The sequence below is a fragment of the Fusarium phalaenopsidis genome (assembly GCF_050370095.1).
Source record: "Fusarium phalaenopsidis strain FUZ10S chromosome Unknown contig_32304, whole genome shotgun sequence".
Lineage (NCBI taxonomy): Eukaryota > Fungi > Ascomycota > Sordariomycetes > Hypocreales > Nectriaceae > Fusarium > Fusarium phalaenopsidis.
The window spans coordinates 2,491,658-2,507,207 of record NW_028145404.1 but is presented as its reverse complement, the minus strand read 5'-3'; the positions used below and the strand labels follow the sequence as shown (position 1 = coordinate 2,507,207).

Sequence of the window (15,550 nt, the reverse complement as noted above, 5' to 3'; positions counted from 1 at the left end):
TGACAGTACTTATGCTCAAGAGGATATTGGAAGAAAAGGGCACAAAGGCACTTCTTGTTCTGCCCTATGTGGCTCTTGTTCAAGAGAAAGTTCGATGGCTTCGAAGCGTGGTGCAGGGATTGCGCCTTGCGACCGAAACAGTCATCGACGACGATAAGCGCATCTGGCGTCGACGAGCAGACGAAGGTACGGTCCGTGTCGTTGGTTTCTTTGGGGGTGGAAAAGTCCGAGCAACATGGGCAGATTTTGACATTGGCGTCTGTACCCTGGAAAAGGTCGGTCACCCCCAGACCTGCGCATCCCGGTGCTTGGAAATGGTTAACAATGAACTAGGCGAATGCGCTTGTAAACACCGCAATTGATGATTGCTCCGTCACCAAGCTCCGAGCAGTTGTGCTTGACGAGTTGCACATGGTTGATGATGAGCACAGAGGATATCTTCTGGAGCTCGTGGCTTCCAAGTTGCTGAGTCTCGAGCAGCCTATCCAAATCATCGGCATGAGCGCCACGCTTCCGGTACGTAACTACATCTCCGACCAAGGCAGCTTCATTAACACTTCCCGACAGAATATGGACTTGATGGCTCAGTGGTTGGACGGACATTGCTATGAAACTCGCTACCGACCTGTTCCTATCGAGGAGCATCTAGTATATGACGGAAATGTCTATCCCGCGGGTTCTACCAGTAGTCTCATAAGGACCGCGGCACAGCTAAATAATCGGCCCACCCAAACACAGTCACTCACCAAACCTATCAGGCGGGTTGAGCCATCGACGCACAAGGAACTTCGGGATCCGGTTCTCAATGCAGTCGTCACGCTCGCTTGTGAGACTGCAACTTCTGGCTTTGGTGCCCTCGTGTTTGCTGGCAGCCGTGGCATGTGCGAGTCGGATGCTCGATGGATCAGTCGTGCGATGCCTCCTCCAAATGAGCTCCGTCCCGAAGTCGTCGATAGGAGAATGGATCTGTTGGGCGAGCTTCGAGGTTTAAATACCGGCATTGACCCAGTACTGGAGGAGACGGTGCTATATGGAGTCGCATTTCATCGTATGTCATGGATCTGTTTTCACTCATAAGCTTTGTTTGCTAACATCAGCAGACGTGAGAACCCCAAATAACAAAGGGAGTCAAAGCGTTTCTGACAAAACAGGCCGGTCTAACAACTGAAGAGAGAGATCTCATTGCAGCGGGATATGATGATGGGGTTCTTCTCGTCTGTGTCGCCACTTGCAGCCTTGCGGCTGGGATCAATCTGTTAGTTTCCCTCCCTGGCTCCAATGATTCACTAACGGTTCCAGGCCTGCAAGAAGAGTCATTCTTCACAACTGCCGGATGGGGCGCGAGTTTGTTGGGCCGTCCATGCTCAGGCAGATGCGCGGGCGTGCTGGAAGGCAAGGCAAGGCGCCTATCGGGGAGACATATTTGTGTTGTCGAGAAAACGACCTTGAGCAGGTTATAGAGCTCATGAATGCCGAGCTGCCCCCAGTCACGAGCTGCCTCAACACTGAAAACCGTCGCATCCAGCGGTAAGCCCTGCTCGGATATCCGTGCGCCCATTCACTGACAGAAGGCAGCGCACTGTTAGAGGTCGTCTCCATCCGCCTAGCAACGAGCCATGAATCCATCCATGACTATTTCTCTAAATCACTACTGAGCCATACTCATTCAGCCAAATTTGTCAACGAGTGCATCACCTCAAGCTTGGAAGAGATAGAGCGAATGGGGTTCGTGGAGCGTGATCCTTTCTCGATGCTCACTGCAACACAACTTGGCAAAGCTATTGTGGCATCAGCAATTGACCCCGATGACGGCGTCTTCGTTCACCAAGAGCTCAGCCGAGCGCTTCAGGCGTTTGTCATGGATGGGGAGATGCATGTGCTCTACACATTTACGCCAGTTCAGGAATTTGGCATCACGGTAAACTGGCAGGTATTTCGAAATGAGATGGAGCGTCTCGACGAAAGTGGTTTGCGGGTACTGCGACTCTTGGGGATCAAGCCCACCACGATCCTTAGATTGTGAGTCGAATTACATGGTTCCCATACAGCTTCACATACTAACCATAGCGACAAGGGCTCAAGGTGCTACCCTCCGAGAAATTACTCCAGAGGAGAAACAACTAGCTCGTGTCCATCGCCGTTTCTACCTTGCTCTCCAGCTGCGAGACCTCTGCAATGAGGTACCGATACACCTGGTGGCACGCAAATACGACGTGCCTCGCGGGACTGTCCAGAACCTTTCGCAGACGTGTCAAGGCTTCGCTGCGGGGATGATCAAGTTTTGCGAGCAAATGGGATGGGGGTAGGTGTCTCGCAAACTGAATCAAGCTGCACAACTGACCAAGCCCAGTGTCATGGCCGCAGCCCTGGACCACTTCTCAGACAGACTTATTGCTGGCGCAAGAGCTGACCTGTTGGCACTAGCCAAGATCCCATTTATCAAGAGTCGTACAGCGTAAGTGGGCCTCCCCCTTGGGAAGAAGCTGACGTTAACGAGGCACAGTCGTGTATTTTGGGAGAATGGATTTCGAACTGTCGCTACGATCGCCAACGCAGATCCAGCGGAATTGCTCCCCGTGTTAATGCAGGTGAGGAAATCAAATCCAGCTTGGACCGATGATCCAATGCTCAGACTTCTAACCTTGACTTTGAACCTGGCAGGCCCAGCCAAACAAGATTCGACTAAAGGGGACAGACAACGACAGGTATGAAGAAAAACTAATGGTCAAGGCAAAGGTGATATCAGATGCCGCCAACAAGATCTGGAGTAAGTGGCTATTCTGCCTGCTTGGCTCTGCAGTAATACTAACTGTTGCACTTTGAAGGGCTCCAGATGCAGGCTGAACTAGAGGAAGAGTAGGCTCCTCTCGGTGGGTCGGTCTCTTGGTCTACCTAAGGCATGATGGCGATCCTATTGCCTTCCCGCAGCATGTCGATTCTTCCTTTGTTCGCATGAACGAATCAAGATACACTCGATGATGAGATGAATAAACTTTACCAAAGCCCAGGCAACCAATTGTGGGACTTGTTGATTGCGCCGGTCGCGGGTAGAGTCACAGCGAAGGAAGCCAGGCCTCAGGCAAATGGGTCGTTTGGATGCAGGGTGTGATGGCATGCAGCACAGTGGATGGCTGGGCTGGCAGCTCGGGCGGCGGAATGAGGCGCGGGCCTCAGATGTGCGTGAAGGCTCACGTCACCGAGCATGGATGGAACATCCGACACCGAAAGGGAACCGTTGTACGCGAGACGGAGACAGAGACGCGATCTTCGGTATTGCAAGTCCCTCGGGACCCAGGCGTGGCCACCTACAGTACAATACCCACGGTATCCAAGATGATTGCTGTCCAGTACATGGATCCTTGGCGAGTGTCAGGACGGGCACACGATGCGGTCAGTAGCCAGGCGGCCACGCCCGGGCTGGCTGCATATTGCCTTTGCGGATCTACCAATGCGGTATGCGCATAAATTGTCTGGTCGCCTTGTACGGGTGCACAAGGTTGAAGGCGTCGGCGCCATACTTGTTCTGCGCAAAACGGCAGATAGAGGTTGGGGGCTGCGCCTCGCCATTGGCAAGTCGCCAAGCACCCACATGTTTGACATGTCGTTGGTTGGTGTGCTCACGGCGCGTGTGTGTGGTTGTGCTGGTGCGCCTTGGTGCGTGTGTGAGCAGTGAAGGCCTGCCTACCTACAGGCAGATACTGCTACTGTACTATTTCTGCTCGGCCAGCGTTCCGGCCGGTTCTTACTTGTAAAGCCTTCTTTCCGCGCTCGCGGTCCCTCACGCGCTCACCTGGATCTAGACTGGACCGGATATACCTCCACTTGATTCGATTCATCTTCGTGGAATCGAATCGCCAGGATGGCCCGAGCCACTGAAGCCGGTGGCACGACCGTGACAGTCCATACCCTGGCCGAAGCCATGAGTGCGCCTTCGGGCCCGCCCAATGTCGTCGTGCTCGAGAGAGACTACCAAGAAGATAATGACAAGAAGCTCCCCAGTGCATCCGAAGATCTCTGGATCAGCTCCGTGGATGGGCGGTATTCGTCCCCGCCTGTACCAGTTCGGGTCGGGCCCTTGAATAATATCCAGACATTCTACGTGTGTCCATGATCCAGCAGCAGATGTGACAGAGGAGGCGAGCTAATAAGTCCACAGATTCACAAAGATATCCTCACCCGGGCTGAGTGGTTTCGGAAGGCTCTTTGCGGCGAATTCAGGGAAGCTGAGGACCAAGTCATTGACCTGCCCGAAGAGGACCCTGCGATATTTCACTTCCTAGTCGCTTTCCTATACGAGGGTCGCTTCGAACCTATCCGGCCAGCAGCGAGTGCCCTAGGTGAGTAAGACAGATTCGCTGTTCATTGTCTGGTGTGGATAAGCTGACGCTATCTCAGAACCAAGGATCGACAAGGGAAAAGGCGTCGAAGTAGCCCCAGAACCAGCAGAGGCCTCAGACTCAGGTTCGTCTGACAACTCATCTGGCTCGGAACGGAGTTCAGGTAGCCCAGGGCCGGGGTGGAGATATCGTCGCCGACGGCGTGTGCAGCTTAGACAAGCCGCCGCGGACCGGAGCCAGGAGAAGCAACCTGGTGTTCATCGACCTGGGTGCGGTTGTCCTCGATGCCTCGCCAGACGGGATTTCGCCATGTGCTGGCACTGTGGTGCTCGCCGGTTCCCTGGTGAAAATGGAGGGCATAGAGTTCAAGCTCCTGGGCGGCATCCGCCGCCAGTGCCCTACCGACCAGTCCAGGCCGGCCCGCCGCCTTTGCAAGATCATCCCGTGCGTATCCAGGGCGAGGACTTGCGGACATGGCTGCTGGCTTACGAGCTCAACCTTGACGTCTACATATGCGCCAACCGCTTCCTCATGGATGACTTTCGCAAGGCCGTGATGCGCTCGTGTGTCGATATGCTAGAGACGGCAGGGGCAGATGCCGCACAGACCGAGGTTCTGCAATTGACAAAAAAGCTATACAACGGCGTACCCGAGATCGATCCCTTGCTCAAGATGGTGCTGGCACGAGTGGGATTCCTCCAGCCCCTGCTGTGGAAACGAGCGCCAGAGGAAACAAGCGAGTTTCTGGTTAGCAACCCAGAGCTAGCTGCTGCGATACTGAGGGAAACAGTTATGAGGCACGATGCTATCTCAGGGGTGGCGGTCTTTCCCTCGATGGAACATGCAGGGGAAATGGGGAGTACAGCATATGAGAATGAAAGGCAGCATCTGGAGAGGACGATACCCTACTATTAGCATAACAGGATGGAGGGCAAATAGCAGCAGGATTTATGAGAGGAACTTGGCATCGTTACGGCATGGGTGGTGTTCGGCTCAGGTATCAAGAGGAGGGAAGACTGTGCCCGGCAGTCAGCAGCACTGCTGTTTTGTCTGGACCCGTGGGATTTTGTATCTATCAGGTCGCTACATGGATGCATATTATGATGACTCCCCTCCCTTTGTACGTCAGCAGCAGCATATTCCATCTCTAGTCGAGGACGTCGTCCCTCAGGCTAAACAGTTGTTGCAGGACCTCCTCTGCCTTGGCTCTCAGGGCAGAGTGGTACATGACGTTTGTCTCGAACGTCTTGGCCTTGACCAGCTTGGCCACGTCTCGAGCGAAATCGTAGTCGACGTACATATCCTCGACATAGGATGCGGCATAGACGGGGACCTTGTTCTGGCGGAGTTTCTCCTGGTCGTATAGCGCAGGCCAGTCGTCACGGTTCGCCAACAGCTCGGCCTCCTCGCGCAGGGCTTGCAGCTCCGGGTATGTCTCAAAGAAGAATGGGAAGATCATCTCGCCCGAAAAGTACAGCGGGCCGGTTGTCGAGGCAGAAGAGAAGTCTGGGTCAAGCCAGGGGAACGATTCAAGGGTCTTGCCGACACGGTGAGCCGACCAGCGAGAAGCCGAGCCGGGACCGTCGCAATAGATGGCCTCGTGGATGATGGCGTAGATGATGTTGGTGTCGAAGGGATTCCAGCCCTCTAGTGGCACCAGGGATGCCCTTGTAAAGAATCCGAACTGATCAAGAGAGGACTTGAGGTGCAAAATAGCCGAATGGACGTTGTCAAAGCCCCCATGGCCGCCAAAGGCAAGACCCATTGTCAAGAGGCGAGGAACAGTGAGTGAGCCACCAGAGGGTAGAGGAACGCCTCCATCTTTACTCTCGATGTACTTGGCGATCTGACGAACGGCTTCGACATCCTCGGGGAATTTAGCATAATACTGCTGATTACGCTCCACCACTCGTCGGAACGTCGCCTTGTAGACCTCATCAGGGCTCTTGCCAACAGGAGCAAGACCACCAGTGAGGAAGACCTCCCTGAGACCCTCTGGATGCATGGAGAGGTAAGACAGTGCGACGAAGCCTCCGTACGACTGTCCAAAGATGGACCAGGGCTGCTTCGGCGCCGACCATGAGGCGGTCAGACACTTGCGGACGGCCTCACAATCACGGACTGTGTTGTCCTGACGCATGAGGCCGAGATACCGCGCCCGGCCCTCGAGACCGCCTGGCACGAGGTTGAGCATATCGGCACTCACCGGAGTGCTCAACCCGACGCCACGGTGGTCGAGCAAGAGGACCTGATACCCCTTTGCGAGGGCGGGGCGGGTGAGAGGATGGTCCTGAGGCTCTCGGTTGCCAAAGCCAGGTCCCCCCTCGAGGTAGACCATGTAAGGCTTTGGTGCATCACCAGCAGTAGTGTCGTCATCGTCATCCTCGGGTGGGAAGATGGGAGCCTCGTGCTTGCGAACACGGCGGGCAAAGAGCGTGATGGAGGGTCCCTCAAGGTCTGTGTAGTCGAGGGGCACCTGGAAGAACAACTCGGTGACGCTCAACTGGCCGGGAAGGACATGGGAGGTGCTGCTGATGAGCTTGGCCGGGGGAATGGTGAGGACGTCGGGGCCAGGCATGATGGGCGGTGTAATTGAGACGGCTGTTGTTAGTTGGGTGACGCCGAGATGGCTGATGGTGGGGTTTGGCGGATGAGACTTGCTATCTGGAGCTGCTGTAGTGGGTGCAGGAGGTTGGACACGGTGAGACCTCTGCAACTGAGCCCTGATTAAGGCTTCTTTTGTACGAGTCTGGGCCAGCTACAGCTAATTGACTGCCAATGTGATGTGCTGGCAGTGCGCAGTGTTTATCTACAATCTGCAGGTGGTATGTCGCTGTTTACTGCTGTATCAGCGCTGTTTGTGCCCACTCTGGGGAGCGACCTGCAGCATCACTTGCAGGTTGACCATCGAGAGGTAGCCATTTCTGGGTAACCAACGGGCGAAAGAGCATTTGACGACACGATAGGAACATGTTATTCCCTATCAACAACCTGGTTAGATCTGAAAAAGTCGAGTTGCTGCCATATGGTGGGCATGTACAGGGTAGTGAGGTCACAATGACCACTACAAGGGTTCAGATGACAGCCTCCAGGTCGAAGCGTCACTACTTATTCGGAAATCTGACATGAGATGAAAGCAAAGGCAGGCATAACAATCACAATAAGGTAACATACTGTACTGACACCTGCTTTGCTCGAGAAGGTCACGTTTCCTGACAAGTGACTGACTGAGTGTCCCTCGGCTCGGGGTATTAAGCGCCCACTTCCACCTCCACAATCCGACCAGCATTGGAGATTCGGCCCAGGATGGCTCCGAGACACGGAGATGGATCTGATAATCGCGTGTTTTCTGCGCCGGTACATACGTAGGTGTATGCACGCAGTCTCAGACATTTCTCCTTCCTGTCAGGTGCCAGTCACATGAACAATGCATGAACACACGACCGGGAAACAGGGTCGCATCTACTTTTAAGCCGCATCTTTTCTCTCTGCCGATTCAACGACGGGAGATCTGACTTGAGATCCGAGTCGATTCGGAGCTAAAAAAATCCCCTTTTAAACCAGCCCCCCCTCCTTCCTTCCTTCCTCACCCCGGGCATCAAAAAATTGGCAAGAGGTCGCCGTCCAGTGCTACCTTCCTTTCCATTTTAGGTCCCCACAGCAACAACCAAGCCAATCACCGGCAACCTTCCCCACTCCGCCCTGGCACTTGCTCGCCTGCTTCTTCGGTGCCTTTTTTCAAGCCTGGCAAATCTCTTTCCCTTTTCCTCCCCTTCAAAAACTTGGCTTTTTTTTCTCTTCTTCTTTTTTTAATACTCCTCTTTTTCCTTCTTCTCCTCCTCATCCATCGCGGCCAAAGGGCATGGAGTATCTTCACCTCGCGCACACGCTGGCAGATGCTTTCAACGCCCTCGCCGATGAGGTTCAGACACTGACGGATCGCAAGACTGTCCTGGAGCACAAGCTGCGCTTCGCCCATGAACAGGTGAGTCCGACTTTTTAGCGGCTCCTCCACTCTCCTGGGGGGGAGCTCTACACGCATACACACGCACGCACGCGCTGGGGTAGCCGCCTCGGTTGATTTCAAAGCAAAATCCTCTGCCCATCATGCGCATGCCTACCCAAGCCGCTCTATGCGCACGCAATCCGGCTTTTCCCTGTCGTCCTTCCCTGCCCAGTCCGAACAGCTTCTGGAGATCGCTCGGCGATACCGGAGCTGTCGGCACCCCCAGTCAGCATGATGAGATATCATTAGCTCTAGATCAAGAGCAGCTCCCAGCTGCCGAGATTGACATCTTTTACCAACTCTGACCTGACATCCCCTCCTTCTTTTCTACAACGCACTTCATCTCATCTTTCAATGTCCTCGTTGCTGACTCGAGACCGCAAAAAGTTCCAGTACCTGGCAGACAAATATGCCCCGGCGGCGCCAGAAATAGCCGATACCCTGGCTAAGCTCCAGATCCCTCCGTATAATCCACTTGATAATTCGTTGCCTGTACCGCTACCGCGGTCATACAACCCCGGCTCTCAACATCAGATTGCCCTCGTCATCCGCGACGGACGTCGAGTTGCAAACCAGCTCGCCTCGCTGGGCGACGCGAGTAAGACCACGGGCTCTAGCAGAGAGGCCTCGTCTCAGGCCTCGGACGTCGCTACCTCGATGTCGACGGCGTTAGAACAAGACTTCACGGTCCAGGGAAAGAAGGGCCATCTCCAATGCCCGTTTTCCAAGCCGGCCACGGCGAGCGGCTCTGGGGACCAAGATGAGGGCGTGCAAGACACCACGCCGCACCATTCTATGGACCCCATCTGCGCAACCATGTACGCAGAGTCCACGTCTCAACAAGCCCGTACCAATGGCTCGTCGACGGGCAAATGCCCCATCCGCTACATGGACAAACACTCGCCAGCCGAGATTGCCCACTATGTTGAGACGCACAAGCATGAACTCCCTCGCAGCCATGAAATTTGCCTCCGCCGATACCAGCGTGACGAAGATCAGATCAAGAAAATAGACTCTAAATATGGCGACATCGTGAGCATGATTGAGGGACTGGGCCAACTTCATCAACCCATGCTACCCGAGGCGGAGGATGACCCGACGAGACCGAGTGATGTGGCACAACCTTCAAATGAAAGAGTCGAGAATTGGGCCCAGGCCGTCAGCGTGAACTCGGATCCGAATGATGCTCGAGAACCGATCCAGGAGGACGGCGACCGACAGGGCCACTTCGACCGACCGTTCAGGGAAGTGCGCGTAGGAGAGTCTCCGAGCCGGCCATGGGGAATATCAGTTCCGCCCTACGATCCCTCTACACAAGATGACAACCATCCGCTCTCTCCGCCGCCGGCACCCGTCCGCATGCCGAGTCCGATCCCTAGTGTAAGGAGCGCTCGAACACCGACAAAGAATACGCCTGGGAAATGCCCATTTGACCACACAAAATTTGCCGCGCTAGGTGGAATGCCCCCATCCATCAAGCATGACCCACCAGTCTCCGTTACACTCGAAAATGCCGAACCATCACGATCTTTTTCGCCCATCAAGGAGACGGCGCCTCCTCCAGAACCCACAACACCACCACAACCTGCCTTTATCAACCCCGACATGACCAAGGGGACGAGCAATTTGCCTCAGATGATTTTTACGGGGCCTGTGTTTATTGGATACCCAATGGACCAGGCTATACAATTCATGAACCAGTATCGGGGGACCCAGTGAACCACCTACCTGTTAATACCTCTGTTTTTCTATTTGCGATTTTGCGTCTTGACGAGAATGCATGAGCGATGGCGTTTTGGGAAACATTTTTGAGAAATTCGAGAGTCTTGCTCAAGGGATGGGAGCGTTGATATTTGCAGTTGTCTGCAGCTTGAAGAGAGCAGCACCTTATTACACATTGACGAAATGATATCCAAATTGATTTACCGCAACAGAACGTGGGCGAACAAGGCCCTTGGTTGATTTTCTCTGCTCGTATCTCGTCCACTTCTATCAAGTTTATTTGTTCGAGTGCTCATCCAGTCATGCATGCATGGCTCCTTGGTGTAACATAACAAACATCCATGTCCAGAACGCCATCTAACCCATGAATATTGACGCCCGTCTTCCCTTGAATAATTCCCATCATTACTTCCCCTCTATCTGGCCAGTCCATTCATTGTCCTGTCTCCCAAGTAGATATGCCATCTTCAGGCCTAATCCCTTCTCTTACTCGACTCCTCATCGTCGTCGTCATCGTGGTACCCATTCTCCAAGCCATCCCTCTCCCACAGCGAAATGTCATCGTCAGACATGAGCACAGCCGCGTCCTCGGGGTCCATCAGAGGAGAGTTGTCCGAATCCAGGTACCCAGCCTCACCCTCCTCGGTGGTGGCCAGGGCAGTGGGGTCCAGGCCCTCCTCGCGGGCGAGCTGGGCGGCCCGGGCCATGGTGCGACGGTAGATGACGAGGCCGACGACGAGACCCACGGTGGCGCCAATCAACATGCTCAGGTAGTTGATGGCCTTGTCGCCGGCCGTCATCGTGTCGCCCTTTTCGGCAAGGAGGGCGATACGGCTGCCGATGAAGACGTGGACGAGTAGCTTGGGGCTATAGAGGTTAGTAAGACGTTCTTTTTGTGTGTAGAGTAGCAACATACCTTGACAATGCAGTCGAGAGGGTAAAGCTCAGCGGGGTGATGCTGGGAATGGTGGCCAAGAAGCCATTGCTCAAGCTAAACGGCAGCGGGCAGAAGCGGATGGCCGTGAGGTACCAGATGCCCTCCTGGCGCAGCACCTGACCTAGGGCGATGAAGCGATGGTCCCGGCCGACCATGCGGTCAACGTAGCCGCTGAGGATGGTTCTGCTGGCCAGGAAGGCACACAGAGCGCCGAGGGTACAGCCAGAGGCCACGATAGGCCACCCCCACGGGAACCCGTAGACGAAGCCTGCAATGGTGCTCGCAGTCGAGTAGCCCATGACGGGCGGGAACGACGTGACAAAGACGAGCAGGAAGGCCAGTATCCAACCGCCAGGGAGAGCGCGCCACTTCTCGGCGACAGGGTCGAGCCACTTGAAAAAGGCGTGCGAGAAGATGATGGCCAAGACGCCCAGGACAGCGATTACGACGGCGCCGAGAGCGGCGAGGAGCCGCTGCAGGGGCGACATGCGGAGGTAGATCTTGAGGGTCTGCTCGCCGAGGAGGTTCACCGACGCCCAGATGCGTCGCGCAAAGCCCGGGCTGGCTCCGGCGACGCTACTCCTCCTCCGACGCATGAGCGGGTTCGAGAGGCGACGAGTGTGCGAGGTTGAATCGGAGGTGGCCCAGGGAGGGCGATTCGGCGAGGGTGACGGGGTGCTGCGGTCCGGCGAGAGGGCCAGGGCCTGGGCGGTGGAATGATAGTCGGCGGGCATTCTTTCTTTCTTCTCTTTCTCCTACAAAGAGGAGAAGTTGGGTTTTAGTATGTAAAGTTGAGGTGTTTGCGCGCGCGGGGGCTATGCAGCCATGTCTTTGACGGTAGTATGGGAGATGAGATCCGGAACGCGCGGAAATGGGATGTTCAAGGGAGGAGTCTTGGGTGGCGCGATTGAAGGTTTTGAGGGGGAATAGAGTCGTAGGTGAGTAGAAGAGTTGATCGATAGTGTTAGCAGCGATGATTGACAGGTGTACAGCACTCGATGAAGCCAAAGTGATGTATGCGCATCGCGGGACGTGGTTGAAGCTGAAGCTGTTGTTCGTTTTAGATGACGTTGCTAGTGTCAGCATTTCGGCCCCACTCTCCACGGCTTGTCCAGACTAGGTAGGTGTAGGTATTCAGGTTAAAACACATCGCATCCATCACAGAGCATAGTATAATAGGTGTTGTAGAACATCGTCTTATTTTACTGCTTTACTTCTTTCTTTCTATCCTGCCTCGCGTCGTCATCGACGTCCGCTGGGCCCCTTGGGCGGGTCGCGCACCAGAAGCCTGACCTTGCCGTCGCCAATCTCGACGCCCTGGCTCAGGATATCCACCTCTTCCTTGTCATCTGAGCCGTCGCCCTCCTTGGAAAGTGACTTGTCCCAGCTGCGAGCGTCGATGCCCAGGATCCCTCCCATGTTGTTGCGGTCTCCAGGCACCGAGAACTCCCGGTACGCGTACCTCCACTCGTTGAGAAAGTTGCGAATAGCCCTGCCCACCTTGTCCTTGCCATTCTTGCTGTGGTGTCCAGATCCAGTGATGGCGTAGATGGGCCGGGATTCCCTGCCGTTCTCCATGAGAACCTTCTCCAGGTACTCAACCGCCTCCTCGGGATGCAGACCGTGAAGGTCCACATAGAGCTCCAGTCCGCTCGTGTTGCCCTTGTTGCGCTCTTCATACAGCTCTCGAGCAGCCTCACGATGCGCCTTTCGCATGAGATCGTTCTCGCTCTGTCCACGAAGGCTCAGTGCCTTGGCAGCTCTGGCGTCATTGCGGTTCCAAGCTTGTGCGGCGCTGTCGCGTCTAGTTAGCACATATGTCTTCAACATGATTTAGAGTATCGAATCACAAACCTTTGCAGGAACTTGTTGCGAAGGCCGCCGTGCTTGATAGCCTCCTGGCGAGCCTTCAGATACGCCTTATTGGCCCGTTCGCCCGTCTCCAGCCAGGGGATGTGCTTGGGGTTGGGGATTGCCTGGGCTGCGGCACTATTCTCTCCGTTTCGCGTTGACGAGGCGTTGCCGTTCCGTCCCATTCCTCTCTTAGACTCAGGCCGGGGGGATCCCGGACTGGGGGAGGGCGACATCTTGACAATATCAGCCAGCGAGCTCAGCGTCATGTTCTCCTTGTGCCCGTGACCATGGCCGCCACGCTTCCCGTGGTGCTTTTTGCCTTGCTTGATAGAAGCAGACCCCAGTGAGGGGAAAGCGTCATTGTCGTCAAGGGCGGGGGCAGAGGCATCCGACTCTCTAGTCTGATGCCGACTGCCAGGACGAGACCGTGCCCGGGGGCTGGAAGTGCCATGCAGATGCTTCAATCCAGGCGGAGGCGTAATGCCGACAGCGGGGAAGTTGTTGCCTCCAGCAAACCCACTAAGGTGATCAGGAGTTCCGGGGCGGAGCGATGGGAACGAGTTGAGATCCTGTAGCTGCAAGTTCCCTTGCTTTGACGGCGGGGTGTTGGCCCCATCGAGGGCAAGCTTGTTCATCAGCTTTGCAGGATCATGCGAGAAGATACAGGTCTCTCCCGCCAGGCAATTACCCATAACCCAGTATCTGCAAGGGGGGTTAGAACTGATAACACATAGTTCACGGCACAAAGACTTACTTGCAGAGATGGTTGCTGAGGTCATGGCTGAAGCGACAATCTGCACGCAGACATTGACCTGTCGACATGTAGAACTTGCAGATGACCCCAGACTTTTGTTGGCCAAGAGGAGTGGTTGGACGGCCTTCGACCGACTTTCCGATTAATACGTTCTTGGGTTCCTCCAATGGGACTCCGCCAGACTGAGCATTCTCTTGGGCCTGGCTCTCCATGAAGGAAACGATGGTGGCGCTGAGATCATAGCCGTGGAGTGCTAGAGCAGCCTCAATCTCGTCGTCTGTCTTGGCCTGTCCGAGAATGGAGCGCAACATGTCATATGGAGACATGTCGGCTGATTGCGCCGACATGGACGAGAATTCCGGTGCGGCAGCGTTGAGCCCGCTGGAGACGACACTTGATGTGCCGACAGACGAAGTCACGCTGACTGCGTCATCGTTGACAAGCCACTCAACGTTTTCGGCCTGATAGTCTCCCAGAATCTCAGTTGCGGGGGTTGGATCACTGGCAAACTCGTATGCGTTTAGGTTGGGGCTATGGGGGATCACAGGAGTCGCGAGGGCCAGGCGAGGCGAGGCGCGCGGTGATGAGAAGGGCGAGGCTGTCGAGGACTTGGCCCTGCCAAAGGTGGAGGGGACGAAGCCCGGAGGAGCAAGCGGGCTCACGGCGAGTCTTGGGGATCCAGAAAGAGGAGTGGGCGAACCGCGCCAGGAGGCCGGAGAAGGACGTCGCAAGATGGTCTGTCTTATTGGAGGCGGCGACGTGGAGGTCCCTCCTCCGTCGCGATAGCGCCATAGAGCGTCTAATATGGCGTTGTCGAGCGAGACGCCAGTAAGGGACGTCTCCTTGCGGAAGAGCTCCTCAAGCCTGTCTGTCTTGTCCTCATCCTCCAGTGTCACATCCTGCAGGATGGGCAGGCACATCTCGTAGTGCTCGTCCGAGACCATGGTTGCGGCGCGCTTCCCCTGAGCGTAGGCCAAGTGAAGTGTAATACGGGGGAGAGGGGGTTGCAGCTATAGCTCTAGTCGGAACGGGTCTCGCGAGATGGCGCAACGGGACGAGCAGTGATTTGGAGCTAAGGCGGCAGCTGAAGCGGTCGAATATGGTTTTCAGGCGGGATGGTTTCGCGTTGGAGCAAGCAAGAACAAAGAAAGGGAGAGAGGCTGTCACGGTCTATGGTCAGCCTAGCTGGACGGGCAGATGATGCGTGGCCGCCCCGGGGGACGCGGCAACGCGGAGAAGCAGAAGGGACAGATAGTGGAGGGAGATGGGACAAAGGAGGTCCGATGGAGGGCTCTGCCGAGGCGGGAGGGCACTTACAGATTAAAAATAAGAGACAAGAAAGAAACGAGAATGAAAAGAAGGAGAATCGCAGATGAGACACAACGAAGTGAAAGCAAAAGAAGCGCACGCGCAACAAGAAGTTATAACAACGGGAAAAGGAGGAGGAGATGAGTTTAGATGGACGACGCCCAGATGGTAAATGGTCGCCCGGGGGGTGGGGGGAGGCGGCCCCAGCTGCACCTTCTCATGGACCTGTCCGTACTGAAGGCACTGAGCTGTAGGGGGCACGAATCAATTACAGAGGATGAGCAGGGGCGCTAGTAGCGGGAGGATCCCACTGGACTTGTCTCGCCGGTTGGAGCTGGAGGCACGGAGCGGATGGAACAAGGGGCTGGGTCTGCTTCAGTTGGCGTTTCGAGACTGTAGGTCCTGAGCTCGCTCGGTGGCGGCCATCCTTCTATTTCTATTCCATGACCACGATGACAGCTTTCATTGCTCACAGACATGTCTTCCCAATACCTTCTTCGCGAGGCGGAATCAGGGACATCCATCCATTGTCAAGGCGCACGTGTCTCCAGAGCTTGGTGGTACCGCGTACTAGTCTAAATGAGCAACCCTCGACGGCAGCCCATGTCATATCGCCCGCCCCCCGATCCAAT

At 55.5% G+C, this 15,550-nt stretch overlaps 6 protein-coding genes across 6 annotated transcripts; 3 read left to right on the top strand and 3 right to left on the bottom strand.

The window, feature by feature from the left end:
* Positions 1–11: 11 nt before the first annotated feature.
* LRP88_10054 (P-loop containing nucleoside triphosphate hydrolase protein) lies at positions 12–2,860 on the top strand (the record flags this gene model as incomplete). The annotated part of the gene is made up of 9 exons (XM_083246527.1): positions 12–275; positions 334–516; positions 568–1,048; positions 1,671–2,019; positions 2,075–2,302; positions 2,351–2,455; positions 2,504–2,588; positions 2,662–2,767; positions 2,826–2,860. The coding sequence occupies 9 exons, from the start codon at positions 12–14 to the stop codon at positions 2,858–2,860; spliced, it is 1,836 nt and encodes a 611-aa protein (XP_083097640.1).
* Positions 2,861–3,859: 999 nt separating this feature from the next.
* Positions 3,860–5,252, top strand: LRP88_10053 (BTB/POZ domain-containing protein; the record flags this gene model as incomplete). Its single annotated transcript, XM_083246526.1, has 3 exons — positions 3,860–4,099; positions 4,157–4,337; positions 4,396–5,252. 3 exons carry the CDS (start codon positions 3,860–3,862, stop codon positions 5,250–5,252), a joined length of 1,278 nt encoding a protein of 425 aa, XP_083097639.1.
* A 232-nt stretch (positions 5,253–5,484) lies between these two features.
* On the bottom strand, positions 5,485–6,915 carry LRP88_10052 (Alpha/Beta hydrolase protein; the record flags this gene model as incomplete). Its single annotated transcript, XM_083246525.1, has 1 exon — positions 5,485–6,915. The coding sequence occupies one exon, from the start codon at positions 6,913–6,915 to the stop codon at positions 5,485–5,487; it is 1,431 nt and encodes a 476-aa protein (XP_083097638.1).
* A 1,284-nt stretch (positions 6,916–8,199) lies between these two features.
* Positions 8,200–10,062, top strand: LRP88_10051 (uncharacterized protein; the record flags this gene model as incomplete). The annotated part of the gene is made up of 2 exons (XM_083246524.1): positions 8,200–8,322; positions 8,737–10,062. The coding sequence occupies 2 exons, from the start codon at positions 8,200–8,202 to the stop codon at positions 10,060–10,062; spliced, it is 1,449 nt and encodes a 482-aa protein (XP_083097637.1).
* A 476-nt stretch (positions 10,063–10,538) lies between these two features.
* LRP88_10050 (TVP38/TMEM64 family protein) lies at positions 10,539–11,736 on the bottom strand (the record flags this gene model as incomplete). The annotated part of the gene is made up of 2 exons (XM_083246523.1): positions 10,539–10,925; positions 10,978–11,736. The coding sequence occupies 2 exons, from the start codon at positions 11,734–11,736 to the stop codon at positions 10,539–10,541; spliced, it is 1,146 nt and encodes a 381-aa protein (XP_083097636.1).
* Positions 11,737–12,244: 508 nt separating this feature from the next.
* Positions 12,245–14,554, bottom strand: LRP88_10049 (uncharacterized protein; the record flags this gene model as incomplete). Its single annotated transcript, XM_083246522.1, has 3 exons — positions 12,245–12,797; positions 12,857–13,558; positions 13,611–14,554. The coding sequence occupies 3 exons, from the start codon at positions 14,552–14,554 to the stop codon at positions 12,245–12,247; spliced, it is 2,199 nt and encodes a 732-aa protein (XP_083097635.1).
* Between the last annotated feature and the right edge of the window lie 996 nt (positions 14,555–15,550).